This window comes from Enoplosus armatus, chromosome 16 (assembly GCF_043641665.1).
Source record: "Enoplosus armatus isolate fEnoArm2 chromosome 16, fEnoArm2.hap1, whole genome shotgun sequence".
In the NCBI taxonomy this organism is placed as follows: domain Eukaryota; kingdom Metazoa; phylum Chordata; class Actinopteri; order Centrarchiformes; family Enoplosidae; genus Enoplosus; species Enoplosus armatus.
The window spans coordinates 14,554,347-14,576,943 of record NC_092195.1 but is presented as its reverse complement, the minus strand read 5'-3'; the positions used below and the strand labels follow the sequence as shown (position 1 = coordinate 14,576,943).

Genomic DNA, 22,597 nt, shown 5'->3' with positions numbered 1-22,597 from the left:
TCCTCAACAGCAAAAGACAGAGACAAGATATGGCTGTAAAGAGGGCAAGAGGCGTTTGCTCGGAGGCTTTTATCATATTTTTCGTTTTTCATGTGGACGGTTACACAGCAGACGGTCCCTGACATCAAGCGATGCAAATCCGCCTTTTGTTCTCACCGTGGAGCTGGCCATGGTGCTGAAACATTATCATGGCTACAATCTCCCCTCTCCGAGTGCAAAAAAACCCCCACATTATTTGTAAGTGTGTTCGTCAATTTAGGCACCGTAATTTCTCTCACACACACACACACGCCCTCTCTGAAATCTCGACAGCATGTAAACAATGAGCCCACATGACAGCAGGCTGCACACACCCGACCTGCGCACACGGAGACACTTCAAAGGAGTCACGATGTGGACCTGCTCGGCTTCAACAACTCCAGCAGCATTATAGTGTTTATTCAAGAACACACAGCAAACCTCTGGGCACAGATCTCTCTGCGGCTCCACCGTTAATTCCTTTATTTCCAACAGCAGAACATCTCCTCGGCTTGTGTCTAATGTTAAGACTGCCATCTGCCACCAGCCACTAAATCCTATCCGCCTTCCGCCCTTCAACCCCGGTATAAGCCCACAGTGCAGGCGAGGCAAAGACTCAAGAGTTCATCTGGCTGTGGTCAGGTAGAAAATGAAAGATACGTGAGCTTCGGAAACGTGATTTGTGTCACTTTCATAATGGATGGCATTTTATTCTTTTTTATATTTCAGACAGTAACCAACGACGACATCTGGTGACGAGCTGCAAATACAAACGATGCCAGTGGTGGTGGCCATGTTGCTGCTGTGCTTCACGTATATGACTTTATCTGGGGACTTTAAACGGTGGTGGAAGAAGTATTCAGATCATTTACTTAAGTAGAAGTAATAATACAACGATGTATACATACTCCATTACAAGTAAAGTCCTGCAGTAAAAAACTTACTTACGCAAAGAAGCATTTTCAGCAACATTTTGTATCAAAAGTATCACAATTATCGAAAGTAGATGTACTGTAGTGTTATGTAAAGATTATTATCATTGATGTATTTGTAGCATTTCACTGTTGTAGCTGGTTGAGGTGCAGCTGTACTTTATACAGGCTACTGCTCAATCTCTACCAGTGCATTTCTGGCTTTAATTGGGTTATAAAAACTGGATTTTCTATAGTATTTCAACCTGTATCTTGAAACAATAAAGTATAAGGCGCATCACTGTAGTAGAATTATGAAAAATGAAACTTGATTTTGGAAAATATTTTGAAAAAACTACATTTATTTGCACTGGTAGACTATCTAATGCTAAAAACAGTTCTGGTCTAACATGGCTTCACTATAAGGAATGTGTGCATCACAATTTAAAAGGCGGTCATATGTTTCTTAATTAGTGAAGTACCAAGTAACTACAGCTGTTAAATAACTGTAGTGGAGTAAAAAAGTGCAACATTTCCCTCAGAAATGTAGTGGAGTAGAATTAAAAAGTAAAGTAGCATACGTAGTGGTATGGAAATACTCAAGTAAAGTACCTCAAAACTGTGCTTAAGTACAGTACTTGAGTAAATGTAGTCCACCACTGGCTTTAAATTAAAGACAGAGAGTTTGCTGGAGCAGAGAAATACTCCACAAACAGTCAGACTCATAACTCAGAAAGAGGTCAGGACGGGTCTTCGATTCATCTTCTGCAGTGAAAACAATGATATGATCTCCAAATTTAGTGAGCTAAATTACAGCTAACATTTTGGAAATACATGGTTTTGACAGTTGATGCACGTGACTAGCTGTACGATAAATAAACACACAACACAACCTTGTTTTATTTTGATATGACCAATAATTCTTTATTTCAGAAAAAGTGCACTTAATGGATATGTTTTACACAGTGGAGGTGTGTGTATATACCTGGGTTTGTTGAAAGCTATGTGAGGTAATTGTGTGTATGAGTGAGAGAATATAATATTTAAAAAGTATTTAATAATCCTGGCTGTACTTACTCACATGGGCCTCTCTGTCCAGCCTCCCTGCTCTCCTGTGAACACAGAGAAAGGGAGAGAAACAATTTCATCATTTTTATTTTCTCCCACCCTGTATCGATTGTTTTGATTTCCTGCTGGTGCCACTAAGATTCTGATGTATTAAACTGGAGGCTTACTCAGCTGCTGTGGTGCACAGCATTCACGTCAGACCATGAAGAGCCATCACTGGGAGCCACGCAGGATTCAAAGAGGAGAACCACCGCAGCATCAAAAAACCCCCTTTGCCATCAGTTAACATGTGGAAAAGGTTCCCATCACATCAGACACATCAAAGTGTGGCTCCGGGTCCCTGAGGAGGAAAACAGCAGGAGGGAGGGGATGAAACAGGAAATAGGTTAAAAATCAAGGGAAAGTAGGTTGGTGCAACATTATTTCTCAGGCAGGATGAATGACAAAAATATTGATTCTTATGGCGCAATTCAGTACTTTTAGCGCAATAAACGACATCAAGAGCAACCCTGACAAAACGTCCAGACCCTGAAGGTGGACTATGGCTGCTCCTCGTCTCACAAAGCAGACTAATAAAGTGAAAGTGATCCTGGAAAGATCTACTGACATCTGGCGACGGCTGGCTCACCGGAGCTCACTGCACTATTTATTTCAGGAACGTTTATTATCCGTCTGATGCCTCCTGCCTCGTAATAATAAATTCCGCCCTAATTTGTTTCGCATAAAAACGTCGAGTAAAATAAAGATGTATTGGATCAACGTTTAGCTTCACTTTTTCTTCTTGCAAAGATTTTGCAAAGTCGCACGAGGGTTGCCTTGTTAAAATCGATACACATTTCCCTCAACAAAGGCTGTGATGAATCGGCCTTAATTATGGCCAATCTCACCCGAAGGATGAATCAGTTAGAATCTGATCCAGATGCAGATTTCTTCTACAGCAATCAAAGCTGAAATGTGGATGGAAAACATCCATTTCTGCGTCTGGTTTAAGGCTACTAGAGGGTTTACTATTTGCTTCTTCACTACTGTAACAAAATACAGATCAATTAAAGGTTCACTTAGTATAACTGCGTTAATGTGATTCTTTAATTAGACTTATAATCCAACAAAGTAGCAAACAGTCCAAAGGTCTAATTAACGACATATGATTTTTTACAAATATATTAAGTAGGGCTTTTAATACTTGCTTTATAACTGCATAATCAATCTTACTGATTAGCACTTCGTCTGCAAGTGTCCCTCATATTCCCCTCTTCCATTAAAGAGGCAGGGATATTTGAGGAGAGCTTTCTACTGTGCCATGAGGGAAACAAACATCTGTTTTCCAAAGGGAAACAATTAACCCTCAACTGGAAATGTGTTCATCACACCAGCAGCACAGCAGAAAACAGTGAAGTGGATGTGGGGAGGGACTTTAAATGGAACCAAAGGGACAGCTTTAACGCTCAGCATTTACAGAGGCAGTAAAGTCTCATGTACATACATTTGGTAGACTTTTAAATGCTTCAGTAACGTGTTGTAATCAGTGGAGAATAAGTTACATTACAGTTAACATAATGGACTCCACTGAAAAAAGAGTCAATCGCATGTACACATTCATTCTTGTTTCCAGGCCAATTTGAAACCTATGTCCAACTGTTAGATTGTGCTACTAACAGCAAACCAAACAGAAGAAATACTAAGATTACGAAACGAGTCCATTGTCTTCTATAGTTGACTACAATAAGTAACCTATACAGACATTTAGGGTCAGTTCAGTTAACTGAACACAGATATTAAACAACAGGAACGTCCACACAGGTTGAAGGATGCAACCTTGGGCTATAGTTTAAATTACCAAAAAAATTGACTATTTATCTAGAGCAGACAATTTCTTTTTTATGTGACCTGTCAAAACAGATACTTTTCTTTACAAATGGCTGCATCTTCTTTGCAGTAACAGCAAGTACCTACATGGTACAAAAACATAATGCATTTTATTCTACTAATTAATATTTAAATACAGTAAAGGTACCTAAGTCAGGCCTATTTTTATTCTTGGAGAGCAACATTATTTTTACCTCTCTGAAATAATGTTACATGGAAACAGCAATCTATTTTAGACCTAACAGGAAACTGACACTTTGGTGGATCAAACCCTTCCCTGTTACTTTTTGAGTATTAAAATAGTGATTAAATATTGCCCTCAAATAGCAAAGCACAATGTAACCTGTATTCACTTACATGAACTTCATAGAGACGTAGGTATGCTAATTTCTCTGCTAATGCTTTAGTTCAGGAACACTCAAATGTCGTGTATAGATAATAGTTTAGGGCAGTGGTGCAACAGTCAGAGGAAAGAAAAATAACAACACATTTTTTCAAACTCATATTTTTATTGGTCAGTACAAGTAAAACGAAACTGAAGACGAGTATCTTCATCCTCTCCAAAAATGCACTTCTTCTGCGTCGGTGTTGGAGGCTGAAAAAAATTACTCTCACACCTCTTTCTCCCTTTAAATAGACTTGTGCCGCTCTCCTTCAGGGAACTTAACGAGACGTAAAACTATCGCCGAGGGGATATCACGCACTAGTGGAGAAAGCATCGCTTCACAAATATAACATTCGGAGTTGGAACAATGAAAAATCATTTCCCCAAATATGCTAACGAGATTTGTAGAAGGAACATAAATTCTATAACATACACTCTTCTTGTTTTTCATACCCAAAGTGAAATTTAAATTGATGTTTTTACCAAAAGCTACTGGGATACTGCTGATATGGAAGAGAAGAAGGCAAAACTGCTCAATGAAAAACTGAATAACAGCAGAAACATTGCATCAACTACATTCTTTTGTTTCTCTCTTAGCAAAAATAACTATCTTCAACTTCTGTGACTAGTTGACTTACACTTGACCGCATGCACACACACATACCATGCACACACTCTGACCTATATCAAACTGATGCTAAATTACATATCTAATGCAATGCTTCATACTGGAGCAAATAACACAAAAAGTGAATTGTATATATCCACCTCTTATTTTCTTTCATCTTCTGTCTTCATTCTTCAGCCCAGCAGCCCTCTCAGAGCCTCCGATTTCTTTTACATCTCCTGGTGTTGTCTCTTGTTCTCCTCAACCTTCTGAACATCCTTTATTCTTTCGCCATTTACATTTTTCTTCTGGTAGCTTGCTGAATTAATTCGTCTCCAGTATAACCTTGTCTCCTGATGCCCACCCTCAGTGTCTGTACTTTTATCCTTCCACATTTTCCATTTCAGATTTTCAGAGGCTTCTTGTGGCACAGTGTGGACCTCTACAAGTTACTGAACAGTCTTAAAAGTCCTGCCTCTGCCTTCATGACATCCACAGTGATTTAAAGAGCTCAAAAGCTACATGTCCAGTCAGTACCGAGGGGGTGGGAAAGGTCTTTTCGGGGGGAACATTGGACCAGCATTTCCCCCTCCTCTTGGACCTGGACGTTTGCCTCTTAACCTTGGGTCAGGGCCGTGAAACCGAGGAAATGGTACACGTGGGGGTCCTCTGGGGCGTGGGTGGTGTGCTGGGTGTGGAGGCCGATGTGGAGGCTGTAGACCAGGATGACGGATTTCAAGATGAGGTGGTGGTCTCCTTGGAGTGTAGTGCAGAGGATGGGGGCTGTGCCACTGGTAGTCGTGGGCGTAGAAAGGGTCCTCTGAGGGTGAGAGAGGGGGAGTAAGGCGCCCTCGAACTCTGGGGTAGTGGTGTGGAGGGCTGCCTGGCCTGTAATATGGATCATCTGGGTGGCGGTAAGGGTCTTCTTGAAAGAAAAGGGCATCACGATGGCGGAGCTCATCGTGGTAATGCTCGGGGTCCTCATGGTAACGCAGGTCGTCTGGGTGAGGGTGTAAATCCTCAGGGTGAGAGGGGCGAGTTCGATCAAGGTCATACAGCGGATCATCTGGATGAAACATGGATTTGTGTTGATGGTCGTGGACCACCATCCCACTGATGACACTGTCGACTCTGGGCCCAATCGCCTCCCCTCTGTCTGCATGGTGGACTGGCTGATGCTCTGGAGGAATCATCGTACTGCTGGTCACGGAAGGAGGTGCGTCAAAGCTACGAGGAGGGGGAGGGAACTCTGGGATGGGGGGGAGGTGGCTTCTGAAGAAACCAGGGGATGTGGTGGCGCCCTGCTCAGAGGCCAACTCCTGAGGTTTCTGAGTTTGCTCTGCTTGGTATGGATAAAGTCCTGACATATTGTTTTCTCCAGCCCCTCCAGGCGCTGTCACATTGTAGCCTCTGGGTTGCTGAGAGTTCCCCTCTGGGTAAGTGACACCATACCAACCCCTTTCATTCACCCCCTGAAAGCTGTCTACTGTCTGTGTGCTACTGGCACTGCCTGGGGCTCTTTCTCCAGACACTGGCCCTCCTGTTGGTGCAGAAATCTGCTGGTAATGGGCAACAGGTGCAGTAATCCCATGCTCTGACATCTCGTGTTTGCCATATGGGTACGGCTGGTAGACCTTCCCATTCTGAGCCACACCTGGCTGCAGGTGAGGTTGCTGTTGGGGATTGTTGAGGTTCTGCTGACTCCTGTTCTGGTATGCAATAGGAATCGTTTCTTCAATAGATGACTGATTTGTGTTGGAAGTGAACGAAGCCACAACAGGCTTGTCCATGATCTCATCTTGAGTTGGGGTGCCTCCGCCCTCATCCCGCACTGGAGTCCCACCCTGGTTGTCCGTTCCAGCTACTGGACTGAGGTTATCCCCTCCCAGCACTGGGTTTCTGGAAAAGCCCAGGTCAAATGAACTGAAAGCAGAGTTCCCCTGCAGGAAGCGGTGGATTTTAGACTCTAAACTCTTAGAAGACATGGACGGTTCTGGCTCTGTTATCAAATCCATGTCTCTATGGAGAGCCTGGACCAGGGCAGAGGCTGGGTTGGTAGTCTGAGGAGGGGCTTGGGAGCTTGTGCTCTGCATTACAGTGGAGCTGGGTGAAGAAGGCACAGGGGCAACAGAGGAGAGAGACAGGCTCTGAGAGGGTACTGCTGATGCAGATGTGGATGAGGGAGAGGGAGGAATCTTGCCTGTACTGGAAGAGTCTGAGGAGACATTTGCAGCTGGATTTCCCAGAAGAGAAGTAATGCCTAAGTGAAGAAAGAAAGAATAAAGAAATCATATTATAAAATATTGTATTTTAAGCAAGCTTGCTGCTTTTAATGTACGGTATAAAATAGACGCATGATATAAAACAAAGTTTTTATCTTCAACTACGCAAAGGACTCCTTATTCTCACCCTCAAGGCTTCCTTGGCCATGGACTTTGGAGAGAGCACCAAGGAGGTCTTCAGGACTCATGTCCACTTTGGAAAGGAGATTTACCAGTGAACTGGCATCCTGAGAGGCCACAGGGGCGGCGGCGGGTGTGGTCTTCAAACGGGAGCCAGCAGGGGCAGCTGCAGAAGGACTCTCCACTAATGGTCCTGTGAGACAGAGAGGGACACTCATTTTAATTGTAAATTATCATAACCTATCATTTAAATTACAGGAGAATGCTAGGAATTAAATCATATTTATAGTCAAGAAAAATAATTTTTTATGTGGGATAACAAACATTTGAATTCAGACTTATTCAGTTCTGTGTTGCAGAGATATTAGGGTTCCAACCACACATTACATTTGCAAAGTTAGTTCTTTCACAGCAAAGATCAAGAGACACCATTCAATCATCAACGCTGAGATTTATCTTTTTCTTGGAACATGGCACAATAAATACTCTCCATTATATTCTTACACCTTTTTACAATTTATTTTATTTTGAAAGAGACTGACATAAGAAGTCCATCATAGAGGCACTGTGTGTATAGGATGTCAGGGATGGCTGTGAGGTACATGAGAACCGTTCAGTTTCATTTTGCCACTAGCACTCACCTGTGTTCTTTATGACTGAGCTTAAACTGTTGAGGATGGAGCCAATTTTACCCAGGTCAACGCTTTCCACAGCTGTTGCAGGAGCAGCTACAGGGGGTGTGACCTGTGTGACAGGCTGCTGTGTTGCCACTGATGGCTTCATTTTTGCGGGGACTGGAGTGGACACCTCTGGGTGGGTGGGGCGTTCAATCTGCTCCTCAACTGAGAGGAAAAATATGGCCGTGAGAGAGAGTTTGCATGCTACCACATATGCACTCAATTTGTTAATAGGTAACACAATTCATTTAATCATTTTAATAAATAAATGAATGGAGGCGAATATGCTGGCAAAAACACTGAAAATTTGTCTCCAGCTTTCTGTGAAAAACTAAATCATAACACAAAGGTCAGCCATCTTTTTTTATTGCAACCTTTAAAAGACAAGTTTAAATACAAAATGCTGACATTATAATGACAAATAATCTTATAATGGCTATAAAATATTGTGCTTGATGTTGACATAATGTAATCTCTATAATGTTAACAGTATGAGCAGAGCATCGGAAGCTAAACAACTTGTCTCTTGGTAAATCATGCACAAAAAACAGTATAACAATATAAATCATCTTTACATATGGCTAATGGCTAAACAAATTAAACTGCATGTAAATGCTGGTAAAAGGTCACAGTTTAACCCATCAGAGTGTGGTAGTTAACACAGATCATATAAGGCAAGTTGCAGGTGTTGTAGCCAGTAAGAAAATCAAATGGACATGAAAGTAAGCAGATAGATGGCTGTCTGTAGTTAAATATATTTAGTTTTAATTAATTGGCTCTATGAGTGGGGAAAAGTGTTCCTGTGAAATTGGCTGGAACACAGATCGGAAGAAATGCTTGGATGGTCTTTGTTGACATGTGACGGCTGTGATAGGAGTTTTGTGTGATTTTCTGTATGAGTCAGTGACTTCACTTGACTATTTTCGGTGGTGCTTCTCATTTTTATTATTTTAACACATTTTCTGCATAATGCTGCCACAGTAGGAATACTCACAAACAGCGTTTATAAATATTGCATTTAAAAAGCCCTCACTGTGCTGTCAGTCATTAAGTCCCTAATCACCAGCCCACTCCTCACCTATAATGCCACCGCTGTCCATTTCTTCCTCCGAGAGCTCCATGTCTTCCACTTCACGATTGTCATTCTCCCCGAGAGTCTCTGCGTTTTTAGGGGATCTTCCAGGTGAGGACAGAGGGCTCGGGGCCGGTGGCTCTGCCTCATCATCCATAGCAGATCCATCAAGATCTGGATCGGGGTGGGCCAATTCCAGACCATGAAAAGGAGACTCTGAGCCCGTCGGAGATGGTGCGTCTGCAGAGGGTGAGGGAATGGGTGATTCGTCCAGATCCGGCAAGGTGGCCTTAAGGGTGTCCAGCTTACGCTTCAGGTGGGACACCCGGTTAGCAAACGTCTGGTAGGCCTTGAGAGGAGAGGTAATGGAGTATCAGTAAATGAAAAATAAAACAAAACACAGTCTACCAACAGCTTTTATAGCCAGCTTACAATTCAACCCACAACACATTTTCATTTTTTCTGTGTGTTTCTTCTTTTCTGTGTACTTTCCTGTCATTTCACAGTTAATAAGAAGTTTAATCTATTGTACGCATTGTGTGTCTACTGTATGTATATGATAGCCTTTATGCATTAACATATGTGCCTTCCATGTTATCTTAAATTAAATGTATGCTCATACTGCCATAAAACAGAAGGAATTATGTTGAACACACATCATTTTGTTCTTCATATACACTGATCTAACGTGGTTCTCTACATGTAATGGGCGAGCAAAGAGACTAACAAATTAAGAGCCTCAACAGAATAACTCCTGGTCGGGCTAACAAACAAAGTTTACTTGAATCCATGTTCATAAATTACGAGGATGTAACATTGTCGACAAACTTATAGTTGCAAAAGTGTGAAGCGAGGGCTGTGAGGATGTGATCCTGTATTCATAGTGGAGCTGCAAAAACCTACAGATAACTTCTTATGATTGAGAATTAAAACATAGACAATACAACAAATATATGAAGACATCCGTCACTCACATTAGCAACAATCTTGACCTCATTGTATTGCGTCTCATAGAAGATATCTGCGTTGTTGAGGGCCTCCATGACAGGAGGCCCTGTTTTGCTTTGTTTGTCAAGGAATTTGACAAACTCCTGTAGTTGCGCACTTCCTTCCTCAAAGTCCTTGGAGAACTTCTTTCCCCCGGCTTTATCTGTAAGAATCAAGCATGTAAGCGTGATTTTTGAGGCAATGTAAGAAAGAGAAAAAGCATTGCTGGTCTTCAAGCCGAGACCCTTCTGTCTGTTGCAGTAGGACAGACGGTGCAACAGTAGAAGACGACTAAAGCAGGCACCTTTGAGTTTCTTGAGGGCTTCGGAACTGCAGATGTCAACCCTCATAGCTGCCAGCTGCTTTTCTCTCAGGTCAACCTCCTCCACAGATCTCTTGTACTTCATCAGTTCGTCTATTAGTGCCTGGGGCTAAAGCAGAGGGAGCAGTCAGCCTCAATGTCAGACCAACACAATATTTTAGTAAAGGAGAAAAAGAGGACAACGACAAGCATAATTACTTTTATTAGCTTAGTTTGTAAAATAACAATGCCGCAGTTTAGTTGAGCTTAAAACTTTTAATTTCATGCTTACCACAAATTCAGCAACAACCTTGGACCGTATATCTGCTTTAGACTCAACTGGAGCTTTAAGTAAATATGAATAAAAGTTAGAGATCACATCAAACAGATGATCCTAACCCCAACCCGCACAGGTATGCAACATTCAGTATTTGGAGATCAAAATACAATAAAATAGGGTTACATAGAATAAAGCTATTGAAGCTAATAGAACAAGAACAGAAGTTGTTCAAACTTAAAGTAAAATCAAAACTCTGCAAGGTTGGCGTAAAGATGATGTATTAATAACAACATCAAAAGAAAGGGAGAAAAAAAATAAGCCAACACACTTACTTTTTTGCTCGACGGGCGTCTCAGGGGGGGACTCCTCTTTGACTAAGCTACTCCTCAGCTCAGTAATGAGTGTCCCTGAATACACACCCCTGTCCTCCCAGATGGACAGTATCCTCTCCACCGATTTAATTACCTTAGGGTCGCCTTCAAAGCTGGAGAAAGGAGAGGGGATGACAGAATAACAACAAGGGAGACAAGAGATTAATGGTTTTTGACATCAGTTTTATTTATGTGTGAGGAATTTCTTGGAATGAATAAAACAAAGGCTAGGACAGAGGAGACAGAGAAAGTGAGAAGCAAAAGACAAAGGCTGAGGTCGAAAGAAAGGAGAGGAAAAATAGGGCCCAACACAAATAACACAAACATTACCACTACATCTAATATACTGTACATTATACTATCAAACTAACTATTAACTACTTACTTGACCAGCAAGAGGGCGTCACGAAGCACCTCAGCGAACGCCGTACGGTAAACAATAGCATTTTTCCTTTTACAGTTCTGAATGACATCGTTGGCCAGGTAAAAAAGGTTGAGCCTCTGTGGGGCATCAGCTGTTGGAGGAAAGAGAGACGCTAACGTTAGTTTGACTGGGAAGGCAGATGATCTGCTGAGGGAACAGATGACTCCAAATAACCTGAAAAGCGGCTTATGTCTTTCGTTCAAATATTTGTAGGCATCAGTAGTCCTGCAATGTATTGATTATTTTTACAACTAACCGATTAATTATCTACTCTGTAAACTGTCAAAATAACAAGCACCCATCACTTATACAGGTACTTTGCTTGAGTATTTCCAACTAATAAATGATGATGTATTATTATGAATCAAGCTACCCGGCAGTATATAAAGTAGTTGAAATTAGCCCCACCTTTGCCTGCAACAGTAAAGTGATGTGCACATTAATGCATCAATTATTAGAATTCAATAATATAATAAACATTATCCTGAAATGAGCCATTCTGCATGAAGAGCACTTTTACTTTTGGTACTTTAAGTATACTTTGATGCTAATATTTCTGCACTTTTACCTAATATTTTGAATGCAGGACTCTTACTTTACACTGTAGAGTGTACTTATATTTCTACTTTTACTTAAATAAAACATTTGAGTACTTCTTCCACCACTACACATTAAAAATTAGTCTGACCAGCAGCAAAACACAAAAACATGTTAATTTACATTTACATTAAATGAGAAAAGCAAACAAATCTTAGTATTTGTTGAGCTGTAAATCTAAAATGTGTGGTATTTTTACTTAATAAATGACAATAGCAATTAGTGAATCATTCTGATTAACTTAAAGACAGATACATACATGACAATATGTTTTATTAGAGATCAAAGATGAAGGCCAAGAGAGAGCCTGTAGTTTTTGTAATGACGAGCGAGAGCTTTCAAGAGAGTGAAATAACAGCCTACTGAGTTTTCACACGCGTAGGACTGAATAAAATGTGACATTCATTAATAAGGGTGTCAACATGATACCCAAGTTCTGGTCCTGACACCAAATCAGCACTTTGATTTTAACTTTTCAGACCGGGTACACCTTTTCCCATTAAATCCTTTCTTTAATTCACAAAAATAACCATAATAATATTGTTATAATATAATATAATGGTGCAATTATCTCATCAGAGAATATGTGAGCAAAACTAAGAATCAGACTCACCAAGCATCCTATGCCAAGTTATGTGACTTTACTCATATCTTCAATAACAACTGGATTCAACTCACAGCCAATACATTTACACTAAAAGGCAAACCGCTGCAAAATTTCCATTGACTTGCTTAAATCCTCCAGGTGATAGAAAAAGCCACATTTCTTACTGAAAGCAGAAGCTTCAGGACAAACATGAAGCTGCCATTTTACCATTTTTAAACAACAATCTCGACTGGATCAGCCATTAGTTCACTTTCAAGCTATTGCAAAGACAAACTGAGTTAGATTTATGTAGATAGTTAAAAAGTGGTGCTCTATCCAGCAGAACAATAACAATAAAAATTGTAACCCATACAAAGACTTACATTAAACTGTTGAAATGCAATTTACAACAAACAGCAAGCTAAGAGAAAGACATACAATAGTGCGCCAAGGCCACCTCTTCAACACACTTCTCCACTTTTATGGAGTATGAGAGTAAAACCAAAGTCTGCCAGCCAAAGTTGACATACAAGTCCATAAGTCCAAAGTTCTCCAGCCATGGCGGATGTGAAAAACACAGAAATGTTTTTTGGAAAATCAAAAACAACAAAATCAGTTTAACATACAAAAGAAATTCCTGCAATAATTGCAATAAATGCAAGTGTTCAGAATGTAAAGGCAGAAATGTAATTACTCTAATAATGAGTTAATCAGTTATTTTCTTTCATTTAAAACCAACACCTGTTTCTATAACAGAAACCAGACAAAACTCCATTATTCAAAAACAAGGACCTCTTCAGGTTAACAGAAAGGCACACGTGACAACCCTTCCTAAACAAAACTGAATGCAGCTACAGGTTAAATAAAAAAAGATCACTACTGGGACCATGAGCTGACAGTCTTTTCCCTGTTGATTCATCCATATGAACTTTCCATCAAATGGCAGACAGGAAATGAAACAACAGCATAGAAAATTGTTAAAGCTGAAGGTTATCACCAAAATGTTATCGAACCCTAAAATGATTCTTGTGGTTATATTGTATACTCAGATGCAACTAACGATTATGTTCCTTATCGATTTATCTGTCAATTGTTTAGTTTAAAAATATCAAAATATTGTGCAAAATGGCTGTCACAATTTCCCAGAGACAAAGGTGATGTTTTTAAACGTGTTTTGGCTGATCAACCCAACGATACAAAACAAGAGAGAAAAGCAGCATTGCCTCATATTTTGAGCAGCAGGAAACAACAAATACAGCATTTTCCCTTAATAAGTAATCTAAACAATGAATCACCAGCTATGAAATATGAATATTCATCATATTTTTTGTTTTGTCTACTTTTGTTCTTAAAATAAAAACTGAGGTTAAACACCATTGTAATGGACTTTATAACACAGAAAACTTAGGTTTACATGTCACATATTGTCAGATCTTGTAGCAAAGGTTCATGCAATACATTTTTTGAATAAAGAAATGTACTTAGTGAGAGAACAGGCCTTGCTGTCCCGCTCTACAAAAGACCAGAGACAAACTTTATGATCAGTCTTTAGGATCGTCTCTTGCTCTTTGCTCACACTAAGACGCACACAAAGCTGCAGTTACACAAAGCCAAACCTAAAAACAGAAGCAGAGACGAAGATGATAATTGCTTTCAAGACCTCAACTCAAACAGAGACAGCAACGTGTCACACAAGGTACCTGGGAACAGCAGTATTTTGGTACTCTGTTATGAAACATACGTGGGATTCAGGTTGTAATGGCTCTCTATAGCATAAGTGTTGTCATTTGTTGCTGTTAAATGATTAATTACAGCATGTTTTTTGTACAATTTTACAAACTTATTAGAAAAAACAGCATTTGGTAGGTAACCTGTGAATTTAAACTGGCAACTTCGGCTGCTCAAGTGATACTGCAAATTCCTACATTTACATACTGAAAATATTAAAAAGCAATGCTCTAGTTTACATCACAGATATACCATCATTCTTACACACCTGTAAAAGAAACTTGCAAATATTTATAACTTTGCAACTAACTTTTTGATGAATTTATCAGTCCATAATAGACTACAAAGCAAACACTTTTTCAAAAGATTATTTTTAAAACATGACAGCCATTTTTATGAGTAGGCTGAAAACACTAAAGCACCGAATAGAGTAGCATCATGGCTGGATCAACCTGAGGGTTTGAGGGCTCTGGGAAACAAATGTGTGGTTGCCTCCAAGTTTCCATCAAGTACAGTGCACAGATCACACTACAGATGGCAGCTTATTTTGCACAGAGACCCAGAACCCAACTAGTATTGTTATACCGCGTGGCCTCAGGTTTTCCATATGTCAGTGAGTTTGCAGTTGTTTGATGAAACATGACTTTATAAATCAAAATGCACCATGGATGCAGAATCTAACCTACAATAATGAAGGTGTTAATTAGATTTGGACACACAAGATATTGCCACAAGATAATTTAATAATGCAGTTGATGCTCAAATTACCTGGACTACCTGGGACTATTTGGGCCGCTGGACGTTTTTTCCAGCTATGAACAGCACTTAACAACTGCAGTAAACACCACGCAAAATTAAACTTCCCCCTTAACGAGAACATTTTAGTAGCTGCCGTAAGTTTGTCTTGTCAGCAAATTAGGCAGTATTAGTTAGCATTAAACAATGTAATAATAATCCTACTTGAAAGCAAGCAACTGACAGCATGTCGCAACTTAGTGACGCTTCTCGACTAACAACCCAGTGTGCTGGCTGGCTAAATTAAGAGGAGCGCACGTTTTAAACTCGAACTAGGACGAAGCTGTTGGTTAGTGAGTCAAAAACAGCAAAAATATAGTTACTTTAGACATTAGGAGGACTGCGATCGATGTGCCCAAAGGAGGTCGCCCCAACAGCTGAAGCAGCAACTGTCAGTTTAACAGGTAGTAAAGCTACTTACATTTCTTCAAACACTTTATCCAGTGTCGCACAATCAGGCTGTGGTACTTCTTGTTCTCGATGCACCACGTTGACAGTCCTTGAATTGAATCCATCGTGTTTGTGACACTTTGAAACTTCCTGTCTAAAGTAGACTCTAGAGAGCCACCAGAAGCGGTCCCTGTTCCCGCTGCCATGTCCGGGGGAGCTCGCGCTGCGCTTTACCATTCCAAAAACCAACTGAAGTTAGCCGTGGCTAGCACTTAGCTTAGCATGCTAGCGTAACGTAGCACAGACATAATCGCATTCAGCAGCCTCCCAGCTTAAATGTTCGGTATGCTGTTTCCAATCACTTTCTGCGTCTAGAAATTATCCACCGTGAGTTTCTGTATCACAGCTAATAGTTTATATCATTTAATATTTAAGGCTAAAACTTAGCGCCTTGCGACATCCAGGAGGTCTGTTTACTGGTTGCTGGCGGAGTGATGATGAAGGACACTTCCGCAAACACGACGTGATTATGGCGCCACCAAGTGCCACGGAAGCTAATATTTGTTAGCGCCTCCTGCTGCGTGTTATTGGTAACGTAGGAAAGCTATTTATTGTGTAGCACACACAGTAAGTGGAACAGTGGCGGAAGAAGTATTCAGATCTCAAGAGTAAAAGTAGCAGAACAACAGTGTTAAAATACTCAAACGCAAATAAAGATGTTGCTTTACCCAGGTAAAAGCACAGCAAAAAATCCATAAATTATCAAAAGTAAAAGTACTTATCATGCAGTAAGTGTTATATATCATTATACATCAGTACCTTTTGTTTATCAATACTGATGCATGAATGTGGAGCCAATTTTAACTATTTAAATACTATAGAGTAGTATTGCATCATAATTTATGAGACAATAATTAGTTTTGTATGTGAAATCTTTATTTGCAAACTAGTAACTATATAAGTCAAATAAATGTAGAGTAAAACGTATAATATTTCCCTCTGGCATGTGATGGAGTGGAAGTAGAAAGTAGCATAAAATGGATAGTCTACATTTTTCAAAACTTACTTATCTTTACTTATCTGTCTTATGCAGCCTTGAGTGTTACACTTAAGTACTTTTAATGGTTGATTATAATAAATCAATTAACTGATACAATTTAGAAAAAAGCTACTATAAAGTGATTGATTAAATTTGCATTTAAATAATGCATTATAAAAAATATATGATAATTAAAAATCTAACTCCTGCCAACGCATGACAGCTTGCCAATAAGAGCTCCGGCTGCTGCTCTGTGGGTGGGATTTCATTGAATTTTCTTATGTGGTAAACCAACACATCTATGAATGAAAGAAAATGAAAAATGGAAACTTCAAATGTTAAAGCAGACCAACTTCAGACTAGCTTGGACTTTGTGTTTCATTCCACAAACCAACAAACATACTGCATGATTTGATGAACCACGTCAATCATTTAATATATAAAAATATGTGCATTTATCAATCACCAATAATGACAGTTTCATTATAAGAATCAAAGAAATAGCCTAAAACAAAGAAAACTAAAAATAAGAAAAAATTAAAGACATACAACTGGAAAATAAGGATTTTTACTCCACTTTCAGTTTTTCTGTCACAAATGAAAGATGTGTAACCCAGCACAGGAAAACCTGCACGGTAGGATGCTATATTTTATATACCAAAACAACACTACACTACACTACACTATTGTTCTCCACCACATCGTTACAGTTTACATTTTAAATAACAGAACTCAGGGCCAATGAAAATTACTAATACTGAAGCCTGAGGAACATCTACACAACAGCACATTTGGTTTGCAATGACATATGTGGTGAGATGATGATTTTACCATCGTTGGTTAAATATTACACCTTTTGTATGATTTATGATGTCATTTCAGGCTACCATATATGTAAGGCTGACTGGTGACAAACCACCAGAGATGAAACACCATTCAACGTGAATGATATCTGATTTTTTTTTAAAATGGTGGTACAATGTGCAAATGCCATCAAAAACAACTGATGTCTCCAGGAATGGAAATTGTTTAGTTTCTCATATCTCCATGATATTCCTTATTACATAATCAATAGTAAAGCACTTTGAGTGATTCAAATTTTTTATCAGTAAGTCAGTGATACAAATCCATTTGAAATGGGACACAAAAGCTGTTCTTTGCCCTCACAATGAAACGTTGTATTTTGTGTGAACAATAAGCCTAGCTAAGCTAAATGTACTTTTTATGCCTTCCAACTACATCCACCCACAGTGCCAAAATTATAAGATTTCAAATAAATCACAATGATACCTAAAGTACCTAAAGCGCCCATATTGGCTCCACCAGTCTGTCGACGGAATCAGGGTTTTCAAGTACTGATCCTCTTAAACACATCTTTAATAAATAATATCACAACTCTTTAATGTTAACGAGTGTGTAACATTTCCTCATTGTCATCCAAAGTACAGTCACATCTGTTCCAATGTCACAGAATCAAATATATTATGCATTCAACAACGTATAAAAAAAAAAAAAAACTTATCTGTGTAATAAAACGTTTTTTTAAACTCTTTCTACAAAAAACAAGTTCACTCATTGGCAAGCTAAAGGAGTAACTGAAATATTAGCATCCAGCCAAGCATCTCATATGCTCTCAACTACCTCAATAATGATTGATCAGTCAGGTTGTGGTATTTCCTGTGCAGCATTTTGTTCCTTTAACATAAGTGCAACTACATCTATTCTGATTTACATAGAAACAAAGGTGTTGCGTGTGTGTTAAATGCTAATAAATTAAGAAGTTGAGACTGTGATGTAAGATGCATATATGACAACACATTGTTTTTGTTTGGCATGTTGGCAGCGGCTATGCGCTTTCGGTCAACCATGTTACAATCAATCATCTGCCAAAGTACAATTTAAACCTTCCAAAATGCTATTTTTAATAATCTGAGATATTTTTTGTAACTGTACCAGGACTGCAACTAACAAATTATTCTCACTACAAATGAAGCTGCCAATAATTTTCCCAATTCATTGTTTAATTGTTTGGTCTATAAAATGTAAGAAAATTGTGAAAAATGTCTGTTGTTTATGTTTTTCACCAATGGCATGAAATCCTATACTGTTATTGTTAAGCTGCATTCCATGATATGAAAAATACAAAACAGAGCACAGACTGCTTTAACACATAACACATGTAAATTATTTCCAACATCTTTTAACTTAGTAAAAGTCAATGTATACAAAAGTGAGACTCTTACAGAGAAATAATATCAGTCTTGGTAATATAGTGCAACTCTGGTGTAATCAAAAACCACACTAGATACTTAGGGGTTAATGAGTGTCTCCCTGCATTTCTCCTCCTCCTCCTCCTCCTCTTCTGGTTTTACATGCCTTGCAGTCATAACAGACAGGCTCTGTGCCTAACTTTATGCTTATGTAATCAGGTCCGCCCTCTGCCTTCACTCTGGCTGGCATGCTGTGGCACCTCCATGTGGTAGCAAGGTCAGCTAAGGCCAGCTAAGGTGAGTCAGTTGTAGTAATGGTATCACTTGAGGACACAGAGCTGTCCTGTGCAGCTGGGCTGCCACAAGAGGAGGGCAGAGACATCTCAGGCTGCTTCCGATTCTCATTTTCTCTCTTGCTACATAAATATGACGGCCTGCTTAAAGTGCCAGTGCTGTCTGTAAAGTCGTGTCCAGCTGTACACCTGCCCTGAGCTGGTTCACCTGCTACTTCCTCAGTTTTCTGTTTTTTAGGTGATCCAGGTAGACGTGTGGAAACGGTGTCAAGTGAAGCCGCAGCCTGGCAGCTCCCATGTTTTCCATGTTGATGGTGCTTATACTTGGGTGGGACTTTGCCAGAGTGGTCAGTGTCTGACCAGCTCAATTTTCTCTTCTGGAATGGGAAAGAAAAAACAAAAATAACAACCATGACCATAAAGGAAAAGTACAGTTCATTACAACTTGAGTTGAGTTGAGTTGAGTTGAGCATCTTATCAGCTATCAAAGACAAGCCTACACAGAGAGTATCATCTACTGAATTATATCTTTAAATCTATTACAAAGATTATATAGTTCATCCGAATCTTTACTTTATGTCTTTCCTTTCTCTTTTCATCTTTTTATCTTGTTGTGCTTTCTGTACTGTCTGTAACTGTATTAATATATTAGTCGTTAGAAAAAGATGGTGTTTTAATTTGTCTTGTTATTTTAACATCTCTGGGTCACGAGGCCCACGATTTGATTATTTGGTAACACAGGTAACATCCAGTGTGAAGCTCACCTTAACTGGCATGTGGAGCTGATTTTGGCGCCAGTGTGGTGGGAGTCTGGGAGTGGTGGTCTGACTTGGTGCATCTGTGGACTTAAATGCCACCTGAGGGAACCACATTTTGAGCAACATCTCTATCTGCAGCAGGTTATGGAGGTACTTCTCACTGCAGAAAAAAATAGTTAAGGAACAAGCATTAATGACAAAGCTGGGTGTGGATGACAATATCCCAATTTTCACTACTGTCATAATATTAGGCTTGCTACTTGTGATGGTCTTACCCCATTTCAGGCCTTTGTAGTATTCCAAGAATCCTATGCAATCTGTCTATGGCAACACTCTGCTGGAAGCTGGATAAACCTGCCACAAGTAAAATATAACATCCAAATGTCAGGGTAAATTGACACTTTTAATTACAGGACAGGATGCACTAAAACTTAGAAGAGATGATAATCATGTTTAATATTGCTCAAACACATACCTTTGTCAAATCGCCCAGTCTTAAGTCCCTGAAGAAGCTCAAGCAAAGGACGGATAAACCTGCACAAATCTGTACACTGAGAAAATAAGGAGAAAGATTAGTTTTACTACTACGATTGATTTGCTATTTGGCTGACAAAGGAATCAGTTCAAGGGTGCTCACTTTCTGAGCGAAGGCTAGGTCCCCTGGTGTCGCTGAAGAGGAGTTTAATGTGGCAGCTCCAGGAGAAGAGGCTGAGTCAGGATACTTAGTTTCACCAGGGCAGTGTTCACGCTGGTCTCTCTTAGACCTCAAGTGCAGCTGATCTGAATGAGCTGGGAAATCAAGGTAATTTCTAGAAGGTGTGATTCCTTCATCAACTGAGAGGGGATTTCTTGTTCCACTGTCCCCCTCTCCCTCTGAGAAGATGTCTGCTTCATCCTCCGTCTGCTCACTCTCACTGAGGAGAAAGCTCGAGGTGGAGGGTAGTGAGTCATAAGATGGCCATTTGGAAGAACTGCCCAATGAATTCATCTGTGGAGACAGGGAGATAATAATGTCCAAACAGAACTTAAATGAGTACAACTTTTGACACACGGAAAAATCAAACAGGTAGGGTTGCAGTATTCAAAGAGTTGCACATACAGCACATTATCAGTATGCTGCATACTAAAGGAAATCTTTTGGAGTCTTCCAATGGCACATATAAAAGCATTTATATGTAATTCCCTCCCCAAGGTGACTTTTTCTATAAAACATTTAGTACATTTAAGACCATGTGATACTGGCTAAATGAAAGGTCACAATAATTATGAGCAAATATTTCAGTATAGGTGCTTTTTAGAAGATATTGACACATAAAAAAAAATAGTAAAAATCATTAGTAATATTGATATGAAACAAGTAGAGACACTAATTTTTCATGTTACTCAGTGTTACTCAAGTGTCTATTAAATTGTGTAATGCATCACTACAAAAACACCTATTTTATCAATTCCCATACACTATCACAATATTTGCATTACATCAATATGTCAATCAACCCACACTACACAGTAAAGGGTGTATATGAAAAGAAGTTATTCACATAACAAGCACAATATTCAGCAAAGGAACGCAAACACAATCCTTTGGTCAGTATCATGCAATACAAATTAGAAGTGTACTTGTTGCCAAGAGCTGTGACTAATGTATTCACCAAGTCTCAGCAAGTACAATATAATCGAAAGAGGACGAGGCAAACGATCAACGTTGATACATTATCACATAGCAAGATAGCACACATAGGACATGCTCTTCCTTGATGACTATACAAGCCAACTCAAGCAGTGCCAGAAAGTACGTGTGTGTGTGTGTGTGTGTGTGTGTGTGTACGTGCGCTGTGCTCCAGTAAAAACTAGTCTGAGGACAGATGTGTGCATCCACTGTTGACTATTGCCTTGTGTAACTTCAACATCAATAATAAACCTTCAACCTGCTATATGAATCGAGTTTAAGTCTTGTTTTCAGCTTCAGCGTGTCATAACTGCTGCAATTTCTACAGCCACGGCTACATTTTAAACATGTATTAAGGGAAGATAACATTAACCTGCTAGTTAAATATTTTGTGAAAAACAAACATCCACAACAACAGTATGGATTGCGGTTAATTCTGTAGTGATACCTGAATCGACTAGTCAGAAAATTAATATTAGAAGTTATAACCAAACATGGCTACGTATTCTATTTAACGTAAAACAATTTATATTTACAAGTCGAGTCCCAAAAACAGCCGACTTTCCCTGAAAAACAAAAAAAGTCAGAGAAGAGAGCTCTTACCTTCTAGTCGGAGCAGAATTGGATTCACAAAAACTGTAAAACAAAACAACAACGCTTGACAAGGCACGTTACGCTACTTTACACACGTTGAACAATTTCAAATCGTAACTTCGACAAACATAACTATATCTATCTTTGTCGGCACAGATGCGTACACATCGCGGTTACGCTTGTTATCCAGTTCACGCTCAGTCCCACCCTGCCTCTTCAATCCCTGCTCGTGTTTCGTTTACTTGGTCTGACGTACAACCTGTTCAAAAAGTACCCACAGAGCGCAACGGACGCTACACGTGCAGGACAGGTTCGGAGCCGCGATTGGCTGAAGAGATATTCGATGTTTTCTCATTGGCTCAGAGGCTTGGCCAATCAGCAGCATTCGCAGCGCCGGTTGGCTGGTAAATGCGTAGATCCCACCTAACCTGCCACGGCAGCACGTGCTGGTGGTGTGGCTGGAGAACGAGAAGAACAGCACGCGGCAGTTTGCATGTGCCTAAAATGTTGGTATGCAAATTAGGTTACATTGCTTTAATAGACAATACCTTTGAGGGAAATAACAGCGT

The 22,597-nt window shown here is 39.7% G+C and overlaps 2 protein-coding genes across 2 annotated transcripts; both read right to left on the bottom strand.

Annotated features, from left to right (window-relative positions):
• Positions 1–4,352: 4,352 nt before the first annotated feature.
• On the bottom strand, positions 4,353–15,604 carry rprd2a (regulation of nuclear pre-mRNA domain containing 2a). The gene is made up of 10 exons (XM_070922163.1): positions 15,497–15,604; positions 11,331–11,460; positions 10,907–11,058; positions 10,587–10,639; positions 10,298–10,424; positions 9,981–10,156; positions 9,013–9,355; positions 7,899–8,099; positions 7,265–7,450; positions 4,353–7,115 (listed from the first exon to the last, which is right to left on the bottom strand). The coding sequence occupies exons 1-10, from the start codon at positions 15,588–15,590 to the stop codon at positions 5,386–5,388; spliced, it is 3,192 nt and encodes a 1,063-aa protein (XP_070778264.1). The 5' UTR covers positions 15,591–15,604; the 3' UTR covers positions 4,353–5,385.
• A 1,452-nt stretch (positions 15,605–17,056) lies between these two features.
• ciarta (circadian associated repressor of transcription a) lies at positions 17,057–22,225 on the bottom strand. The gene is made up of 7 exons (XM_070921684.1): positions 22,193–22,225; positions 22,038–22,070; positions 20,403–20,753; positions 20,241–20,316; positions 20,041–20,119; positions 19,772–19,925; positions 17,057–19,384 (listed from the first exon to the last, which is right to left on the bottom strand). The coding sequence occupies exons 3-7, from the start codon at positions 20,751–20,753 to the stop codon at positions 19,007–19,009; spliced, it is 1,038 nt and encodes a 345-aa protein (XP_070777785.1). The 5' UTR covers positions 22,038–22,070; positions 22,193–22,225; the 3' UTR covers positions 17,057–19,006.
• Between the last annotated feature and the right edge of the window lie 372 nt (positions 22,226–22,597).